Source organism: Grus americana, chromosome 7, assembly GCF_028858705.1.
Source record: "Grus americana isolate bGruAme1 chromosome 7, bGruAme1.mat, whole genome shotgun sequence".
In the NCBI taxonomy this organism is placed as follows: Eukaryota; Metazoa; Chordata; class Aves; order Gruiformes; family Gruidae; genus Grus; species Grus americana.
In genome coordinates, this window is record NC_072858.1 from 24,026,907 (window position 1) to 24,044,872 (window position 17,966).

General features: G+C 40.5%; 1 protein-coding gene across 5 annotated transcripts in view; it reads left to right on the forward strand.

Annotated features, from left to right (window-relative positions):
• Positions 1-599: 599 nt before the first annotated feature.
• Positions 600-17,966, forward strand: part of ZSWIM8 (zinc finger SWIM-type containing 8) — a 64,747-nt gene continuing 47,380 nt past the window's right edge. For 3 of the 5 annotated variants that reach the window (XM_054831025.1, XM_054831026.1, XM_054831029.1), the window contains exon 1: positions 601-1,689. In XM_054831025.1, coding sequence (XP_054687000.1) covers positions 1,512-1,689 — 178 coding nt within the window. In that variant the 5' untranslated portion in view covers positions 601-1,511. Of the gene's footprint in view, positions 1,690-17,966 lie in introns of all 5 variants that reach the window. The other 2 variants (XM_054831027.1, XM_054831028.1) reach the window with 2 other exon arrangements.

A 17,966-nucleotide genomic window follows, 5' to 3' on the forward strand; every position in this document is an offset into this window, starting at 1 on the left:
TTTCCTGATTACATTTTGTGGTTGGCTTTTTTTTCAACAGAAAATGTTACTGGGACGTTTAATAATTCTTTAATTTCCAATCAGATGATTACAGCCAAGTTATTTCTACCTCATGCAACTTACTTGCAATATGTTCCGGGGATAAAATCCCACATTTTAGCACAACTCACGCTCTCCCGTTGACTTTGGCGGTACGCGCAGGTACAACGGACAAGCTCTTGTTTTATTACAGCCCCTTCAAAGCAAAACCGCCCTGCAGCCGCGGCTCCAGCCTGTCCCCGGCTGCACCCGCTAGTAAAGAAGCTGCAGCAGGCCCCAGCCGAGCGTCACGACCCTTCCTCGGGACGCCCCGGCTGCCGGGCACCCGTTTTTCCACAGGCAGGTTCCTCAGCGCTTCCCTTCCGGGAGGTGCAGCCCCGGCCCGGCCCATACCCGAGGCCCCTCACCCCGCTGGGACCCACCGCGCTCCGCTGTCCCGGCATGCCCTGCGCGCCCGCCGAAGCCCAGCGGCGGAAGCCGGAAGCGCCTCGGCGGAAGTAGAGCTCAGCTGGCGGGGGGGGAGTCGCAGGTGAAGCTGGGAAGCGCGGAGCCATCTTGGTGCCCGCGCCGGGCAGGGACCCGCCGCCGCCGCCGCCGCGCCAGGACAGCGAACCGCCATCGGGCCGGGCACGGGGGGGCGTCCGCGCGCGGGCCCCGCTGGCCATGGGCACCTAGAGCCGCGGGGTCCAGCCGCGACGGGAGCGGCGGCGGCGACGACCGGCTGCCCCACGCCCCTATCCGCCGGCGACCAGAGCCGGGCTGTCCTCGCCTGCCGTCGCCCGCGCCCCCATGAGGCCGGAGCCGCTGTCCGCCGCCCGCTGGCGCCGGTGACGAGCCGCCGGGAGGTCGCGCCGCCCCCGCCGCGGGCGCTCCGGACCTGCCGGGCCGTTTTTAAGCCTCCGCGAGCGGGAGGGAAGTTGTCCCCTGTCCGTCCCCCCTCCTCCCCCCCGCTGCCCCTTCCCGCCCTCCCTCGGGTTCCTGCACCGAGAGTGAGAAAAGCACAACCTCAGGGAGACCTGGCCCTGCGCACAGATACCAGCTTTCCCTCAGCGGGAGCCCCGGAGAAGGAAACCGGCCCCTTCCCTCGTCCTCCAGCGCCGGGGCCGTTGCCGTCGGAAGCCGTCAGACCCTCCGTGTGGCCGGCAGGCACCTGTCCCGCCTGGAGGCAGCTCTCGTAGACTAACCAAACCCCCTCCGCCTCAAGTACATTTTGTGGACATAAGCATTTTTTAACTTTTTAAAGAACTTTTTTTTTTTCCTCTGGGATTTTTAGGAGCTTCCCTTTAGTTGATTTCCTGCTTCTCTCACCTCAGATAGCACTGGCTCTGTTTTTCCTACTACCATAGTGTGGGGATCGAATCAAAATTGAGATTTTAAGTATTGCAGGAGCCCTCAAGTCCATCCACCTGTTAAAAGTGAGCAGTGCTGTTTCTGTCTGTGTTCTTTTCCCCCCACGTCGCCTGTCGGATGTGATGGAACTCATGTTCGCAGAGTGGGAGGACGGGGAGAGGTTCTCATTTGAAGACTCGGATCGCTTTGAAGAAGATTCTCTTTGTTCCTTCATCTCAGAGGCAGAGAGCCTTTGCCAGAACTGGAGAGGATGGAGGAAACAATCGGCTGGACCCAATTCTCCCACTGTCAAAATGAAAGGTGAGGTCACCTGGTTTCATTGAGATGCTCTTTGGATTCGTGGAAGGTGTGGGGCAGGGGTGTTCGGTGGGTGAGGAGATCTGCAGAAGGAATGTCAAAGGTACAAAGAGAAGTCAGATGTAGGATCACTGTCAGGATAATTTTTGACCAAACATTGAAACCGAAAATTTAGTGGGGATCTTGAGGCAAAGCTGTCTTTTGGGCTAGTTTTCACCTGCATGCAGTCTGTAGTATTGTAGTGCTGCTTTTCTGAGTAGATTTTATGGGTTTGCTCTTGGAAATCTGAAAACATTTTCCTATAAACAAACTACAGACTTGGCTGGGAATAACTATACATAGGTTCCCACTTGCATTGATTGAAACACACTAAGGTTTCATGGAGGTTTTTGTAATTGCTGTAAAACTACTCATGTAGAGGCTTGTAAGCCATCATTGTATAGAGCAGTCTATTTTCCTTGTCTGTTTCTTTAGATTTCTCTTTTTCCTAGTAAATTAACAAACTTTCTTTTGCAGTAGTAGAGCAAAAGGACCATAAGACTGTCACAAAGAAGTCAGCAAACTACAGTGTCAGCTTCAAGAGTTGTTATATTTCTTTTCTTTTGGTAGTAGTTTCTTTTTAATACCAGACAGGCAAATAGATAAATAATTTTTAATTGCTAATGTTAAAATTATCATATAGATAGTAACTCTTTCCTTGATTTTTTTTTTAAGTGAAACATAATTTCTCTTTTATCCTGATGCATCTTGACCCTAGAATTCAGGTGGTGTTTATACCAAGCCGAGCCAGACATACAGTTAACTGAAATTACACAAGCCCTTTCTAGTCTTGCTTTTATCTCCTTTCTTTTCTTTCAGTCCAGTGTCAGTAATTTTCCTGTTATTGTTGACTTTTGTGACCATCAGCTGCCTCATTAATATCTCCTTATCTGGAACTGCAAAACTTTGTTCTCCTCTGAACGTTGGCCTTACATGAACAGAGAATGCAATTTATATCGAATTGTGCTGAAATCTGGCCATGTTACTCTATGGACAAATGTTCACTTGTCACTGGATTAGGACCAGAAAGTACATTTTGCATTAACTGTAGGCTTTCCAGAGCAGCTTAAGTTTTAAATTTTTAATAAATTTGAGAATTGTCTTTAGTTCCAGATATGTAACAGCCTATGTCCCTTGACTAGTCAGGATTAAACTTGAGGGTAGGATGGAAACTCTAAAAAAAACCCAACCCAAAACAAGAGAAAAAGAGAAATGCTGAATACATATTCCAGTTGGATAGCTCTCTTGGATCCTGCTGCCGGGACACTTTGGTATTATTATGGAACATTCTCCTGGTGTAAAGAAGGGAAACAGTGTTGGCGTTTTTTTTAAAAGCTATGAATCCTGAGATGTAGAAATAAGCAATGGGCACAGGGCAAAGCATATGAACTTCATGTTTTACTTTAAGTCTTTTGCATATGTTAACTTGCTGGAAAGCTGCCGAAGTTTTGAAAACATATTGCTATGGAAATAAAGCCATCTCCAGTTTGGCAGAGGTGTATGAAACTGGTTTGTACAGATCTACAGGTCAGACTGATGTTTGAAAAGGTGATCGTTTTTCTTCAGCTTTGAGATGGTTTTAGCTGACAGTTCTCCACTGGTTCAGTGCATGATTGTGTGCTTTTCTGGGTCTTGGCCTAGTTCCTTTAGATCTCTTGACCAAATTAAAAGCAAGCAGCAATCGCGCTCTCTGCTGTCATCTACTTGTTGCATTAAAATGAAAAATCACTTCAGCAGATTGTGAGTATTTGCAATCCTCAGTCTCTTTCCTGACGTGAGAAACACAATAGCTAACATTATTGTTGTGATAATTGTAATTATTTACACCATATTGAGACGTTGCTGTTCCAGGTTCTGCAAACCTGCATAGGCAAGGCTTGCATTGTTTGTACTTGCTTTGTATTTTTTAGGCTTTGTCTGTAGAGAGACTTAATTTCTTTGTACAAAAGTTTTTCTTTAACGAGAGACATTCTGAAAGGATACTATTGCCTGCTTTAAAGGCATTTGCTGGCAGTTCCCAGGCTCTGGTCAGAGTTATTTCGAGAAGTATGTGAACATGGATTTGCTGCCTAAATAATTATTTATCCACTCTATGAAGTCATGTATGATATTACCAACATGGAACGTTTGCAGATACTTTACTGTACACAGAGTGTTGCCAGCGAGCCTGGTCTGATGAGGGATCTGTCATCATCTGGGATCTCCTTGGATTTCAGAACTCCTGCACCAATTTAATTATTTTTAACACCTCTTTTTGCCAGTGTTTTTGTAGTCAGAAAAAAACAGTTTGTATTGAGAACTTGCCGGATCCTGAAGTTGTCAGTTGTAGTGAGTCTTCTAAGATGTGCTTATTCTGAATTGAGCTGTGTGTTTTTATTTCCACAGTTTACCATTTTGCAGTGGCCTGTGATGTAGTTGCCTATGCAAACAAAAAATGAGGTTAGACACTGAGTACTTCGGTGTTAAATGCTACGGGCAAACAAGAGGAGCTATATTCTGTTAGCCTTTTCCTCCAGTTTGGATCGCAGCCTGTGTTTTGATTTGGAATCAGCCAGACAAGTTATGTAATAGAAAGGATTTCTAGCTTTTTCAATTGTTTTGAGTCTGTCCTTATGAGCATCCAATTCTTCATTAATTAGTTCAAAGAGAACCCTCCTGAGACTGATGGAAGTGCTGTTGCCTGGGGAGTCCTCTTAAACAAACAAACTATCCACACACACCAGTTACGGCTTTCTTACTTTTTGTGACTTTTTTATTTTGTTATTGGGTATTTTTAATATTATAATTATGCTTACTGCAAATTTAACAATAAGGCTTGGGATAGCTCATTGCAAATATATACATTATTCACTACAGAGGGTCACCAAAAAGTTGGGTTATGCATTTGTCAGTCACCCTATCAGCTTGCTAGAAAGATGATGGAAAGTGGAGAAAAATGTCAGAGTTTCTCTATTATGATCCTTGGAACAGAATTCTTTATAAAAATCAGGTATCTTGAGTAGCTATATCAGAAAAATAGGATTGTAACTGGTTGGGTTTCCCTCATTTAAATTTCACTGTGGTAAAGTCTTCTTACAGTCCTCTTATATTATTTTCTAGAAAGGAGTTTTCTCTTTAAATGTACAATTGGTAATGTGAAGGAGGAATGCATTGCATCCACTTTATGGATGCCCTTAGATTTTGAAACTGCTCTCAATCCCCACTGATTCACCTGTACTCAAATTCCGGAGGAAACTTCAGCAAAACATGTCAATTTTGGGAATGCCAAGAGTCCTTTCATAATTTTGAACGTGTATTTTTAGAAATTACTTGTTTTCACATTCAACTGCCTTGGTTGCTTGTTTTTACCCCTCATTTTTTCATTTTACATGAGGTAATGCTTTTAACTGATATTTGGCCATTGCCTGTATACACCATTGATTAGGAGCTTTCAGCTGTACTGGGCAGGCAGGGCATTCAGCACTGGAGTTAAGGTGAATGGATGTTTCGAAGAACAATGTCCTTGCAGTGTATTCAGAACCATCCAGTTCCCTGAGTTGGTTTGTGACTCTAACTCACTTTCTTTCATATCAAACTACAATCCACCAATTTGTTACCTTTCTACCAATGATTGGACCCACTTGCCTTTTCTCCGCTTTTTTGGACAGTCTTTTCTTTCCCAGAAACTGTTGAGAGCCGTTACAATCCTCTCATTTCCCTTCTCGCTTTTTAAAACAGTTGTATTTTTCATTGGTAATTGAAATAGTCTAGTGTTTCTGCAAATGTTTTGTTATCAATTATCTTCACGTAAGGATTTTTCTGACAGAGGTCTTAGAGTGAATGTTCAAGTATGCTCGTTATCTCTCCAAACCCACCGTGGCTTTGTTTCTTCTTGAAAGCTTCTAAGCTCTTTCCCACCCTTAGTCCTTTCTATTTCACAGTTTCTGAAGCACAAATGTTTACCCAACACTTCAAGAAGTTGCTATAAATACTGTAGGATTGCTAAATAGTGTGTTCACAATATTTTTGCTCGGTTTGTATTTATTCATTCACACCGGCTTCTGCTGGAAGTGTGCTGATGAATTGTGTTGAAACTATTTTCAATAGACAGCTAGTGAGAAAGCTTGATTATTTTTTTCCCCTTTCCTTTACTGTTAACTTGAACCATTGCATACCCTATTGCAAAACCCTCTCAAACTTAACTAAGAATTGGTGCAGGCAGCAATCTCCTAGAAAACGTTCTCATTATCCAGCCCCAGACAGTTTATGTTCTTCCAAACTGTTAGGAGTGCCCGCGACGTTAAGTTCTGGGCACAGTGCCTCAAAAGTACAAGCCGTAGAGAGGGAATCATTGGCAGAGAATAGACAGAGCCTGAGGTGGGGATATGATCAGTAGAGGGACAACCTGATCAAAGTCTGAGCAGTGTCTACACTGGTAAAATGACAGTGATTGATTTTCATTAATTTATATGGATAAACAATAAATGTCTTGGAGAGCAACACTTCTTTGTCAGGATTGCCAGTAACTATTTAATAAGTTAAAATTAACTCTTGCTCAAGCAGTAATTGCAGAAAACAACAAGCAAAACGCGTAGTATCTTTCAAATTCGTACTGTGCTCTTCAGACTCTTGTCCTTTTTGGAGAAGAATGTTGTTGTCATACAAAGTGCGTCCGCTCCTTGAGCCTGGTGAAGCTGGAAATGAAGACTGTGGTTCGCTGCTGTTTTGTTCCTATCACTGTGTATTACAAAGTTACCATTGATTTTTTTTTCCCTACTTTATTTGTCTCTCTGATATTAAGAGGGAGATTATGTAATCAACTCACACCTCTGGGAGGTACAAGTGTAATATGTCCTGTTTGTTGTATTTTTTTAAAATTTAGTACAACACATGACAAATCTGTTTTAGCCCAAATACATCTGTTATAATATATGCAAATTCACTAATAACAATAAAAACCCAAACCACTAACTGGCAAAAAGTATTGTATAGCTCCCTAATGAATTTCTTTATAGAAGCAACAGAATTTTAAAAATATAAATGTTGGTGAGAAGATATCACAAATGGTTATGAAATAAGCAGAGATCAGCTGTCCAAAAAGTGAAGGTGACATGAAAGTGAAGGCTTAGCTACTAGTAGAAAATAGGTTTCTCTATATTTTCACACCCTAGTAGATGAATTTTACCTACTTTTGTACTCTATTCCATAGTGCCTGGTGGTGATGACTTGCTATATAGCAGAAGCAAAAGTTCAAGTCAAGGAAGGGATTTACTGTGTTGTAATACAAGGTGCAAAGGGGACATTGATCCATTAGAGCTGAAGACACCACAGAGAAGCTCTAGAGACAGTCATTTATCAAGACTGATTGGCATAAGTAAATGCACAGCTTCAGAGCTGGGATGTAGATTTCGGAAGGTGACTAGAAGTTTCTAATAAACAAACAGGTTGTTTCATAATGCAGTGATACCTCTGTCTTTTGGAAGGATGACAAGTTGAATGACTCTTACACATTTGTCTCTTCATTTGCATTTTCCTGTGCCTTTCCGAGATTATTGAATTTGTGTACTCCTCTCTTCAGAAATGTGCACAGAGAAACCACATAAAGAAGCTATCAGAAAAAGATGCTTTTTTGCTACTGAGATTTTAAATGACCAATCCAGTTTTAACTCTATTGTGATCTTTTGGCCTCTTCCTTTAGATAAGCTTCTCTTCCCCTCACAAGAAGTTTTGCACATTCTTTCCCTATTTTAATGTCTCATCTTTTTACCAGGAAATGTCTCATTTTCTCCTGTCTCATCTTTCTGCTCATCTTTCTTCCTGGCTTCTGTGGATTTTTCTTTTTGTGTTTGTTTTCTCCTTCCTTTCACCTTGAGGAGGTCTCTCTGTTGCTGAATGACCAGAGTTCACAGATGCTCTATTTGCATTTCAGACTGACTGAAGCTATAGGGGTTATTCTTCTCTGTGGCATGTTTACATCTGGGGAAACAAGGATAGGGTTTTATCCTAGACTCTGGATTGTGCTCTCCCTTTGTCTCCTATCCCTTTCTTTATCTCCCTATTTTTTTCTTTTTTTTTTCCTTTCTTTTTCTTTGACCTGTTCTTCATTGCTAAAAAGTAGGTTTTATTTTTATCTATTTATTTTTTTAGGTAACTAGTTTGCCTGTAGGTAACAAAGTGAAGGCAAAACATCTCAGGATTTCTCTCAAGCTACACTTCAGGTTTTGAAGTGTGTGGTTATCTCAGCAAACGTAATTCTACAGTGAAATGCAAATGTCTTTTGTTCGTTGAGTATTTTACTCAGAATAACACATGTTAAAACAGCTCTTTCTTTTCATGTTTAAAAGTTTTTTTTTTTTTCATGCTTAGAAGTACTGCTTATGTCACTTCTTTGCATGCTAGCACCAGAAGTTGTTTTCTTTGTTAAATTAGTGTGTTTGAATATCTATATGATCTAGCGCTGAAAGCAGGAGTAGCAGGTAGGAGACTAATTATGTGCATCTTACAGCCACCACAGAGCACCTTGTGTTTTGAGCTGTGCCCCCTCTGCACACCTGGGGTCGTGTGGGGAATGAAACTGAAAAAAAAAATCCTGCAGCTTCTGGAGTGTTGCTGATAAAGACCAGGAGCAAAAGAGATCAGATTTTTTTTTAATTTATTTATTTCTTTTCTGATGGATTATAAAACATGTAGGAGAAGATGTAATTCCTGCCTTGATGAAAAACCTAGAAGATTTTAAATTGCAGCTTGGTTACTCTCAAGATGCATCTTCATTTCTAGGCAGATCATGCAATTTCAGTACCTGCATTTTCTGGATCTGCTTTTTGCTGATGTGCTACAATATGGGTGAATCTTTGTGACTCTTCAATTTATCATTAGCATTTTTTTTTGTGAGTTGCTGAGTTCAGAAAGTGATGGGAAGTTTCAAGAAGCCAGGCAGGCTTGTTCAATAAATGGAGGTGTCCTCATAACTTCATGAATTGTATTGGGCTGTTGTCAGTTCAGTGCTCCTCTTGCTCTGGTTTGGTGTTGCTTCTGGTCCTAATGTAGTGGCATGATCTGTATGTTTGAAGAGCCATCAGTTAAATGTGATTTAATATGCAAGTTTACAACTTTGGAGTTCCAGTTCAGTTTGAGGAACAGCAACAAAGCCATAGCATAACGTTTATGCAGAAAAATAGCACTTTTTGTACAGTCTATAGTTCTTGTGGTTTTAGTGAGAAAAGAAGTGAGAAAAGTGAACTGATCAGGCCTAGGAATGGCTGTTTACAAATATAATATACCCAAAGTAAAAATTATTCTGCGTATGAGTTGTAGAAGTAAAACTCACATGTTGACTTATGACCAGGCCTTTTTCTTTCCCTCTCTGAAGTAGTACATACTCCAATCAATGTCTGTTTTGCAGCATTTGTATAATAACTGTTGTGAAGTTCATTTTTAAGCAAATGTAAATTAAGTGATTTCAGTTACTATGAAAAGTTGATAGAGGATTAGAGATGGCTTAGGTACTCAAATGTGGGGTGGGGTTTTTTTTTGTAGGATGACTAAGAAAGTTGCTTTTTGTATAGCCTAGTTTATGAACCTTTGCTTGGTTATGATGTCCAGGTTTTTTTAAATAGTTAAGTTACCCTACTAGCTACCGAATATAACAAAGGTGCCCTTACATGTTTTTAAACTCATAGAATTGAAGGGAAATGTGTACGTATTAATGCTAGTCTAGTGTATAGGAGAGAGCTCTCTTGTCCATATCAAGTTCTTAATAGTCCGTAGTTGCTGAGTAGTATAATTTGTTATAGCATGCTGAGGAAAGGATAACACAGTGAGTTAAATGTTCAAATAAGGAATATGAAACCAGAAATAAGGAATTAAAAAAAAAAAAGAAGAAGAAGGAATAGCAAGGATCATGGGGTATTTTTTTAAACAAACAAGCAAAAAACCCCAGACCCCTCCTCCTCCCTCAGTATACCTCTGAGGGAATAGAAATGAACGTCAGTGATTTGAACAGTTTCTCATGTCGGTTATAAAACCGGGAGCAGAGACCATCTCCTCTTAATTGTCCAGTGTCCTAGTTATTATACAGTACTTTGTTCCAGAGGAAGAAAGGAATGTACAGTTTCAAAAGATGTTTTACATACTTTAATGAACTTCTGGAGTAAATGTTTGGTTATTTAGAATATCTGTAATTGTTTTTTTGTTGTTTATTTTTTTGTTATTTTTTTAAGTAACATTTCCAAAGAATGAAAACCAATTTATTCTTTAGTTCTTAAAGTGCAAAAATGTTTTTAAGATTTCGTTGCTCTTCTTAGACTGACAACTTTTTTCTGTCACCTATCTAGTTGTAAGACTGTAAAGCAGTTATAAGAGTAATTTAAAATAGTGCCATGGGTAGAAGTTATTTTTTCAACTTGATTTTAGTGCACTTTATCTGTATTAATCTTTTTCCTCCCTCCTTCTGTTTTGTGACACCCTTCCAAACCATCCGAATGTAAAATTCAAAGTACATACGTATCAACTAGCTAAAATACTAGGCCTGGATATTTTTTTTAAAGATTAAAGAGCAGTGATGAATAATATGCAAAATATTTTAAATACTGGTTCTAATTTCAAAATACCATATCACACATTTCTAAGTTACCTCCTCTGAAGCTGTGTAGTCTTGAGCAATAAGTATAGGGTTACCAACAAGAAGATTCTCATACTTCTTATAATTTGTGTGGGTTTTGATGCATCCTTTCTTCCTTGTTTCTTTGCCTGTAGAATGACAATAACATTCTGGCAAGGCTGTGGATAGTTGTGTAGCATTTTTAACAGAAAACACTGAAAGTGATGTCTTTGAGCATGTTTCATGATGGTGCTTTAAACATTATAGGCAAGGCTTATGGAAACATTGCTGTTTTGATTATGCTTAATTCATTTATATTTGCTTTCACATGGCTGGAAACATAATATCTTTGGAAAGAATGAAACAAAGGAACTCTGTCAGGCTGTGATATACCTATTACTTAAAATCTTCTGGGATTGCACATTTTGAGAAAAGTGATGCTGTGAAAAGTGTCTGGTTTTAATAAAATATTGTTGCTATTATGAATCATTATTAGTGTTTCTAGATCACTGCAACAAAAAAACTAAGAAAGGAGAAAAATGTCAGTATTTAATAGTATCAATTAGGAGAATGTTGAACATGTGTAAGATGTATACAACCGGAAAATCAGTGTGCTGATTTTTCTGTATTTACCTAAATCTCTATTGATATGTGGTTAGTGCTGGGAAAAAAATTGGAAGTTAAGACATTCTCTTTCCATCGAAGAGAGAAACCTGAAGAGATTGCAGGACTAGTGTCTTTAAACAAATTTTTAACATCTTCATTTGGCTGCTGCAAGTAGGGGGACCTGAGAGTTATTTCTTGATGTCTCAATGACTTTTATGCCTTTCTTTTGTCCACTCGGTTTAGTTTGTGGCTGTGAGATGTATAGTAGAGCTTTCAAACTTCTTTTTCTTATGGGATAAGGATTGGCATATAGAAGGAAGGGAAAGGATAATTGAAGAGAGGAAGTAAAAATTTATCCTCAGAAGAAATCTTGTCCCTTTGTGGGAGAAAAGCTGGATGCTGGAGGGGAGAATAGACTTGAGAGAATGAAAAAGAGGTTAGAGACCAAAAACAAAGTAGAAAAAGAAGTCCACAATTTTTACAAAAATATAAATAGGCAGTGTGATTAAAGAAACCCAGAATTTGTCTGCAAGCAATGGGAGTCTTTACAGGAAGGCATCCAGCTGTACTTTTTCCTCCCAAGTTAAGACACTTAGGAGGCAACTCATTGAAACAGTGGGCAGGTGAACACCTGGGCCACCAGTTCTGACTTCCTCCTCTGTTCAGAGAGGTGAAAAAAATTAAGTGGTTGACGATTGTTCTTTGCCCTTCAGAAATACAGGTAAATGTGAGCAATTCATTGGTGGAGATCTGAAAGCGAAAACACCAATGTTTTAAAATCCAATTAGTATGGTTCTTTGTTTTGGTTTGTTTGGGGTTTTTTTCCAGATAAACTAGTGAAAAAAGTTAATTGCAGCTTTTCTGTTCGGTGGGCTTGAGATCCCTAAAGATGCTTCTTTGAGCATGTCCCCCCAGCCAGAACTAAAGAATGGAAAAAGTGAGGTGGTCTTAAAGTGAAAGTAGCCAAGTTACCATCTGGACTCTGTTTTAGATATATTCATTACAACAGTGCCTACATGCAGCCAAGTCATTCTTACTGGCATCTTGTCAATGTATGTGACAGAACAAGATTCTTCCTTGAAGTACGGAAAAGTTTGCTGAACCTGTGAATATTGAGTATTGTATGACCGTATGAAAGCTGTCCATGTCTTGTTTCTGGTCTTTGTAGGACTTCAGATTTACTGTTCTCAATATATGCTCACATTTGCCTGACTTTCTGTATCACAAATGGTGATTCTCAAGACTTACCCTTTAATCTTTTTCTTTTCTTTTTAACATCCCTGTACTGGAATTCTTACCTGGTAAATTTGCATCTTTCTCATCCCGTGGAGAATGTATCAACACAAATCCTTGCTACTCCATGTCAGAGGCTAACTAGGTAGCTTGATGATGACTTGAATGCCCAAGTTCTGTGCTTTTAGGAAACACTCATTGCTGATGTAAAAATTATTGGTAAGTATTTGACATTTAAGCTTCATGGTAGTCCTGCAGGTTAGTATGTAATTCATAGGTGTACAAATGAAAAGACAACTTTTTCTGAGGATCTAACACCTTTGTGAAATCTATAGGGCATCATTTAGTAATTCTCTTGAGCTGTTGACAATTTGTGCTGCATATTGCATATAATTCCATGTGCTACCTCATATTTAGGACAGTAAATGCTGAGATGGGAGAAAAAAGGAAACGTAGCTGTAAATTTGATTACCAGCCCTGGCTAGATGGGCCAGGTGAAAATATTAGTAACTTACACCTGCATTTAACTTTCATGTGTGGCTTGAAGAGAAGGTGATCTGATACAGAGAAGTTGTATTTGGCTCGGAATGCCTTTGGAAGTTTTCACTGACTAATTGATTGCTTTTAAAACAGTAATGCATGGGGTCAGCTAAGCTGCTTATCCTTCTCAAGGACGGGGAGTTAGTTTTCCCTGGCTACTTATGAGCAGCAAGTGTTTCAAGACTTCTGCGGGCATTTTCAGAAGATAGGTTGACTTGGCTTCAGTCTTGTGATGTTAGAGGGATCTTTGGAGATAATCGTGCATTTGCCTAAGCAAATTCATGCAATGGACTGTAGTTAATCAGTGCCTCACAGTTTTCCAGTGCTGCTTTTGTTATTATCTTTGTGCACTGAAAATTATAGATGTGCTTGTTATTAGTTCCATCTCTGTAAACATTCTGTAGCTGCCTGTTTGTTTCATATATGCTTCGTGCCCAGTTTTGTCTCCCTCCTCCTGTTCTCTTTATAGGTGATGAGAGGGAAATGGAAGAGACTTTATTTCTTGTTGGGTACGAACTTCCTCCAACTGTAGGATACGAAGAAATGATCAGACAGATGCCTTATTTTGAGTGAGAGGAAATGTGGTTACTGCAGGGTGGAGAGGTTGAGGAAGGCTGTGGACCGCTGGCTTTGGAAGCCTGTGTCCTGCGGTGGCGGTTCAGACTGGTCAAGGGACTGCTGTGCTGCACCTCTGCACTGCAGTGGGAGAACCTAGAATTGAGGGACATCGCTGAATGGGCTCTATAACCTCTCGTAAAGCCATAGAGCTGGTGTTAGATTTGGGGAGATTTTTACAAAACCAAAAGAGATAAAAATAGGAGTCAGGTAAGATTTTTTTATTTTTTTTCAAAATCATTTAGGTATCTAACTTCTTTTGACTCCTGTCTATGAAACTGTTTTTTAAACCACTAATGGTTTCCCGTTGGTGATATTAAGAGGCCGTATCTTCTTTTAGTCCATGACAGATGTTTAATTAATTTTTTTTTTACCCTAGAGGTGAGAATGCCTCATCCTTGATCTATTTTTTTCAGACAATAACTTTCCCATCAGCCCCAACAAAATTGGCCTGATCTCATTCTGATATGTTCAGTAATGTAGCTCTTCAGTGTTTGCCAGTGCATTTGTTTGGAGGCCAAGTGATACTGCTCTGGGATTTAGACACAGGAAAAAAGCTGGTTAGAGATTAATTTTGCATGTAATACTTAAGGATGGATACTAATGGTAGAGAGCAGCACATTAAACAGTAGAGGTTGCATGGTGTTTTGTATGACTTCCTTTCAGCATTTGAAAACATATCAATATTTCTTGATAGAGATTGATGCTCAGCTGTGATGCAGTCTGACATTTTGATTTGTCTTTATGTTCCATCATCTCTGTTCAGAAAAATATTTGGCCTCTGTTGGTCTTTCTAGTTTGTTGTGGGTTTTTTTTTTAATTGTTGGCCACTGGAGATAATTTTGAATTCTGAGCTTCTAAAATACCGTGTGTGGGGCAGAAGTGGGAATGACTGGTAGCACTGAGCCTTGCGTTCAGGAAGCGGGAGCTGTTTGATGTCTGTGCTCTGAATGCACAATCCTGGTTATGCAGTATGCTTTCTGCATGGGGTGAGAGAGCGAGGAGTAACAGTGCAGGGGAAATGACTTGCCTGAAGCTGATCTGCTTCATCAGCTGTAGAGTTATTCTGAATGCAAGCTGCCCAATTTGTCATGAAACCTTGGCCAGCACTGGCATGAATACAGTGTTTTGTAGCACTGTCTGTTTTGCTTTACAAAAATCTGCTGTTCATTTTAGGATTTCTAACAGCTGTTGGTTGCTTGCCCAGGCTGCTCTTTTTTTGAAATGAATTCTTTTTTTAGGGAGTGAAATGGAAGGGTGTTTGGATTAAGAATTTTCTTGTTTGAATTTCCAGAGGAGGTTGTCAAGTTGTGAATGCTGCATTGCCTACCTAATGTTGGTATTATAGTTTTGGGATCTCAATCATGTTAGAGTAGATGAGAGTTGAGAAAAGAGCTTACTGACATTTTGCTCTTGAGATTCAGAGCTTATGAAGAGACAAAGAGATCTCATCTGGCATATAGCATCAACATAACATCAAATACTTCAGTTTCATCAGCACAGCCCTGTGCGGATTTTCACAGTTAGTGCATAGGAGAAGCGATAGAGTTAAATGGAAAATACACCTTTCCTTTCTGATCTGGACTTGAGTCGTGTTTGGAGAGGTTTAGATATTTGCTCAGAGCAGATGTTTTCTGTAGGTATGTTGTACATATTTGCAACGAAATCTTATGTGAACTGTGAGGCAGCACTTAGGTGACTAGCATCTTTGGAATTCGAGTTTAGTGATGGAGGAATGTGCTAGTGTTTCTGAAGTCATGAAACCAAACAATGGATTTTGGTTTCATCTTTATTTCTTTCTCATCCCCCCTCAAACATCTTTTTGATTACCAAATATAACTTGTAGCTTTCCACTTTTGCCTTGTCCTGAAGTTCTGAAGACTTGATTCAAGTTTGTTTTGGTTTTTTGTGTTGTTTTTCTTTTTTTTTTTCTAGAGATCTGGTTTCTAATATAGTAAGAGTGTTGTAGAATCATAGAATCAAAGAATGGTTTGAATTGGAAGGGACCTTGAAGATCATCTAGTTCCAACCCCCCTGCTATGGGCAGGGACACCCTCCACTAGACCACATTGCCCAAAGCCGCATCCAGCCTGGCCTTGAACACATCCAGGGATGGGGCATCCACAACTTCTCTGGGCAACCTGTTCCAGTGCCTCACCACCCTCACAGTAAAGAATTTCTTCCTAATATCTAAGCCGTTACTCCTTGTCTTGTCACTACATGCCCTTGTAAAAAGTCCCCCTCCAGCTTTCTTGTAGGTCCCCTTTAGGCACTGGAATGTGCTATAAGGTCTCCCTAGAGCCCTATTTTCTTCAGGCTGAACAACCCCAACTCTCTCAGCCTGTCTGAGGTGCTCCAGCCATCTGATCATCCTCATGGCCCTCCTCAGGACTTGCTCCAGTAAGTCCATGCCCTTCTTATGTTGGGGACCCCAGATCTGGACGCAGTACTCCAGGAGGGGTCTCATGAGAGCAGAGTAGAGGGGGAGAATCACCTCCCTCGATTTGCTGGTCACACTTCTTTTGATGCAGCCCAGGATACAGTTGGCTTTCTGGGCTGCAAGTGCACATTGCTGGGTCAGTGTTGAGCTTCTCATCAACCAACAGCCCCAAGTCCTTCTCCTCAGGGCTGCTCTCAATCTGTTGTCCACCTAGCCTGTAGCTGTGCTTGGAATTGCCTCGACCCACGTGCAGGACCTTGCACTTGGCCTTGTTGAACTCAATGAGGTTCACACAGGCCCACCTCTCAAGCCTGTCAAGGTCCCTCTGGATGGCATCCCTTACCTCTGGCATGTTGACCGCACCACACAGCTTGGTGTCATTGGCAAACTTGCTGAGAGTGCACTCGATCCCACTGTCCATGTTGCTGACAGAGATGTTAAACATTGCTGGTCCCAATACCACGCCCTGAGGAACGCCACTCATCACTCGTCTCCATTTGGACACTGAGCCATTGACTGCAACTCTTTTGACCACGACTATCCAGCCAATTCCTTATCCACTGAGTGGTCCATCTGTCAAATCCATGTCTCTCCAATTTAGAGACAAGGATGTTGTGCGGGACAATATCAAATGCTTTGTAGAAGTCCAGGTAGCTATGATACTTTAAGGATACAAGGAAGACAATCTTGTAATGAAAGAAGGGAAATCTGTTCTTCAGCCAGCTGACCTTTGGAGTGCGGAAAAAGGAGCTGTTTCTTGTGTCATTTTCTAAAAAATCCTGTAGCAGAAAGCATTGGCCTTTTTCTTCTGGTTTAGGTCTGCTCAGCAGTACTAAGCATCCTAGATTTCTCCTGGTAATGCCAATACTACATTACTTGGTTACACTGTAATTTCTCCCTATTGATTAAGTTGTGGCAAGATTAACAGTAGCCCATCTGACTGTTGTTGCAGGTAGACACTGATATTTTGTGGGGTGACAGAATGTTTCTGAATCGTTTTGTGGAAGTTTCCAAACAAAGTTGTATTTGGATTGTCTGACAAGGTGACCTGAGTAGTTGGTCTGGCAGTCAGAGGACGTTAAACTCACTTCCCGTGTGTGTCAGGTTCTCATCCAGTGTGGCACAGGGCTGAGAGGTCTGATTCTCAGAGGAGAAGTATCATTTGGAGAGAGTGCAGGAAGAAAAAAGAACCATTTCCCCACAAATCTCTAGAAATTTAGGGCAAGTAAATTCTGGGTGTATTAGTGTGTGCTTTGCAGGCTAACATAACCCGTACTATTCATCTCTGTCTGCTTGCTTGTTTCAGCATTGTTTGAGCTTTAAAAGGAGGGGCATTGGGAACTAGAGCATCTCAAAGAAAGCCTTTCTAAAGTTAGAATATGGCCACTTTATACAGCAGTAGAAGATTTTTGCTACTGGTAGAATGTTTTTGCTAAGAGGAAGAAATGATTAATTACTCTAGGGAAAGTTGGGTCATGGCTGTGGAATTTTTGGCATACTGATTTAAACTCTTAGTGGGTTAGGACTCTTGGACCTTACACACACACATCATGCATCTTCTAAGTTTTAGTTCTCTTATCAGTTATTGCTTAGCATTATAAAGCCTCACCTTTCTTTTTGTAGGGTTTTTTTTATACCTCATGAAATCTTGTGGAAGTGTCACCAGGAGCTGGCATAATACTTGAACACTTTATGATTAGAAGATGTGACTAAAAATAATAACATAAAGATAACATACTTTTAAACTCAGTCTAATATTGAAGCAGCGGGAGTTCAGCTGAGTATGTGGGATCCCTCCTCTGTTAGTTGCTCAGATTCTGTAACAAACATTGTTTTAGGATACAGTCTCTATGCTTGATGTTAGCACAATGGTGAGGGCCATTTCTCCACACATGAGCAAAGTTAAGTAAGCTGGTTTTGAGGGGTTTTTTTTAGCTCTGTACGCATGCAGAGAGTAAGTGTAGAAAACCATTGTGAAATGGGTTTATCAGAAATGTTTTTTTTAGTAATTCAGATGACCAGAAGGGGAACTGCAAGCGTTAACAGATTTAAAATTACTGACACTTGAAAAAAAACCAACCCACCACCATTCATCCATTCCAAATCCACAATGTGATTTCATATTATATTCTGCAAATCTACAGGGCTTATGTACAAAATAAAAAAATGAGTATTTTTTTTTCATATTTTGATGTATTTTAAGGTCTACCTTATAGAAGAAACTAATTC